At 40.1% G+C, this 3,671-nt stretch overlaps 1 protein-coding gene across 1 annotated transcript; it reads left to right on the forward strand.

Annotated features, from left to right (window-relative positions):
• The first annotated feature begins 219 nt into the window (after positions 1–219).
• Positions 220–2,483, forward strand: LOC127869323 (pantetheinase-like). Its single transcript, XM_052411788.1, has 2 exons — positions 220–477; positions 820–2,483. The coding sequence occupies exons 1-2, from the start codon at positions 274–276 to the stop codon at positions 2,410–2,412; spliced, it is 1,797 nt and encodes a 598-aa protein (XP_052267748.1). The 5' UTR covers positions 220–273; the 3' UTR covers positions 2,413–2,483.
• Positions 2,484–3,671: the final 1,188 nt, after the last annotated feature.

Here is a 3,671-nt window from a genome sequence, read left to right on the forward strand (position 1 = left end):
AAGTCCCTTTAAGCGTCGGTCATTTTTGCTTTAAAGTCCGGAATACACAAAAAGCGTTATGTGTATTGTACGTTTTTGTTTATAAGAATGCCACTTTCGCATTGTGTAACAGCAAGCTAAGTCAATGATAAAGTGTACCATTTTATATGTAACACGAAACGAGGCGTGTGAAAAGCACACGTGTTGGTCTTGTGCAATGGTATAAATACAATGTACCTATTATTTCGTCCTGAAGTTGTGTCCTCGTTGCTGATAAGAGAAGATCCAGCAGTTATGTTAAAGCATTTCGTTATCGTTTCCTTGATCTGCGCTTTAGCGCCAATGGTCATCGGCGCAACTTTCAAGGCTGCTGTGTATGAACACGCAGTTCATCTGCCCAATATTTCCGCCGTTCCAATGCCGCGGAATCAAGCGGTACAGGCAATGATGGTCAACATCCGTGTGTATCAAGAAACGGCTAGAATTGCGGCAAGCATGGTAAGACACATTTTTGAAATCAACTCAGAGCAAATGAAAGTTAATATATGTTCTCGTAGTTTTGTTGTTTTTCGGCGTAACTGTTTTACCCGCGCATGTTAATCCATAATTAGTAATTTGAGCGCGGTTCCTCCTTAGACAATTCGGGTCGGGCAGGGTAATTTGAATACTGTTTATTTATAAACAATGCGCAATTGAAAACACTTACTGGGAAAATTTAATTTTAATTTACATGATATGTAAATCAAAATTGATATTGTCTATGTAAATACATTGTATGATATATAAAAATAAAAGAAAATATTGGAGCAAGTTCCTATTGATTTTGTGTATACATTTCAGGGTACGCAGATCATAGTGTTTCCAGAAGATGGTATTTATGGGATGTATCTCAACAGTCGAGAATTGGCTTTGCCATTCATGGAATATATTCCCAATGCAACCGATCATTGGAATCCATGCAAGCAACCGAATTTGTACCCGAACACTGACATTCAAACGGCACTAAGTTGTATAGCGCGCGACAATAATATGTATGTAGTAGCCAATATGGGCGACAAACAACCATGTAACGGGACCATGGACCCCAAGTGCCCGAACACCGGTTACTACCAGTACAACACGGACGTCGCATATGATCCGAGCGGGACTCTGGTTGCGAAATACCACAAGTACAATTTGTTCTTTGAGTATCAGTTTGATACACCGAAAACACCAGACATAAGTATATTTGACACGCCTTTCGGACGGTTTGGACTATTTACATGCTTTGATGTACTGTTCGAACATCCGCCTATAGATCTTATTTGTCGCCACAACATTTCCAACATAGCCTTCCCCACCGCTTGGATGGACGTGGGGCCTTTTTTCACGTCAATTCAGTTCCACTCGTCGTTTGCTCTTGGCCTCGGTGTTAATTTCCTTGGAGCTAACATTCATCTGCCTTCAATGCGTTTCCATGGTAGCGGTATCTACACGCCACAAGGAGCAGCCGGATACTACTATAACACCAGTAACGACAATGGCGGGCAGCTGATTGTTCGGGAGATTCCGGTCGTTCAACATCCAAACGATGCTGCTTGTTTTGGTGATCGTAAGACTGTTTCTGAAGGCCTGTCCCTTAGACCAGGTACAGAATCCCAAACACCCCATCTGGCAGCTAACGCGAATGAACCCGAATTCACAGCTGTGCTCTTCCATGATTTGCATTCGCTTGTAAAGCTACATCCAGGTGTCGGGAATGCGTCCGTATGCAATAACAAGCTTTGCTGTCATGTTGCATACAACATCAAAGAAACCAGTTCAATTGTGACTCACCAAAAACGAAAGCATGCTTCTAATGACCTCCATCACCCAAACTACAACAACAATAACACTCATGATGTGCAAGTCGACAACCACACTTTGCCAGTCCTTAATTCAATCAGTGCGCCAGAGGAATTTTACGCCTTAGGAGCATTTGATGGACTTCACACTCATGACGGTAATTACTACATCCAGGCGTGTACTGTTATAAGATGTCGCAGATCAAAGTTCAACGTCACATGCACAGACCACATTGACGGGCTCTTCAAACCGAACATGAGGAGTTTCGAAATCTCTGGGAACTTCTCGTCATCTTACCTCTATCCTGCGGTTCTTCTGCAGGGTGACTCTGATTTCTTACTTACCGACATCCCACAAAGCTGGACGTTCAGCGGAGAAAGCCTGCGCGCAAACAACCCGCTGCCGCACACACTTGCAGTGGGCGCAGTATTCACGTGTATTCACGTGATTAAACAATTTTCACAAGATGAAGAAATGAGTTTAACATTTCTCTTTAACCTTTATTTCATTTGGGAACTCGGTAAGCTTCCTCCACCGCCGGACATATATGACTTTTTTATTCCTTTTTTGTATTTATTATGTATGTATTCAAACTTTTTTACTAGTTGAACATCATGAATGATTCGCTTGTGCTGGTATATTGAGTTGTTTGTAAATTAAACGTCATCTTCACAATTAAATGATCAATCATGTTTGTTCTGCCACATACAACGACACTGTATGACACCTTTATAACTTAGAAGTATTATAGTAATTAATTTGTACCATACAATAAATAGTTGTCACGTCATATAAGCGTGAACAATTCGTTTTACACGCAGGTGAAAATATATACTTAACAAATTAAAATGAAACATATAAATGTAAAACTAGTAAAAATTGTTTAAATACGCAAGGTTATAAGTTATACCATTAATAAAACAATGCACTTTCGGTAATTGAAAGGATAAACAACAAAGTAAACACATTTGCAATATTAAAGTTTATAAATCAGTTTCAGAGTTATAGGCGAGAATTACAAAGTATAGACTGTAAACACTGAACAAAGAAACGACCGAGAATGAATTTATTTTTTAAAGAAAAATGCCATTATGCTTCATATTTTTTACCAATTCAAATAGGACAATATTTTTGGTGTTTACATAATCCAAAAACAAATGCGATCATATTTTTAATTTTCTAACAAAAGCAACGAATTATATTGTTGACAAGTGTATACTGTATGGGTTGCTCTAAAATATTCTAACCGGCATGAAAGACAATATTCTGGCCAAACCAAACGATATTACTGCACAGCGGTTAAAATGGCTTTACTCCTTAAATGCTAACAATTACATGTATATTAATCTCATTTCGTCTTCGAATGCGGTCCCGTCTGGGACATTGTCCGTCGAACACCCGGCTCCAGGCGTATCGGTTCTGGGAGAGTCTCCTCAGCTGTCCGCAGGCCTTGTCCATCTGCTTAATATCTGCATCCAGGTCTTGGCGCCAGATAATTGTAGTCCGCCCTCACTTCATCTCCACTTGTGGGTTCAACCTGAGATATTGCCTTGTCGTATTGGATGAATTTTTGCGAAGGGTGTGGCCTATCAATCGCAGACCTCTCTGAAAGATATCTTCTGTAAAGGGCCGCTATTTTGTTATTTTCCATCAGGGTTCGTTGGTGATCTGGTCAGCGTATTTTAAGGACCTTTCTGATGCAGGTGTTGACAAAGACCTGTGTTTTCTATGTGCAGATGACCATGGTTCTCCAGATCATAGACAAGTATTGGCTTTACGATGTCATCACTTTCCACTCTGTTTGGTATTTGTTCTTTTTTCTTTATAGTAATGAAGATGGAGTAGAGTAGTTCCACGCTCGTCTCGAC

This window comes from Dreissena polymorpha, chromosome 2 (assembly GCF_020536995.1).
Source record: "Dreissena polymorpha isolate Duluth1 chromosome 2, UMN_Dpol_1.0, whole genome shotgun sequence".
NCBI lineage: Eukaryota > Metazoa > Mollusca > Bivalvia > Myida > Dreissenidae > Dreissena > Dreissena polymorpha.

Bases quoted from the DNA above. Each gene is read 5' to 3' on its own strand.
- LOC127869323 (XM_052411788.1), top strand. From the start codon at position 274: ATGTTAAAGCATTTCGTTATCGTTTCCTTGATCTGCGCTTTAGCGCCA. The intron at 478-819 runs GTAAGACACATT...TATACATTTCAG, and splicing joins CTAGAATTGCGGCAAGCATG to GGTACGCAGATCATAGTGTT.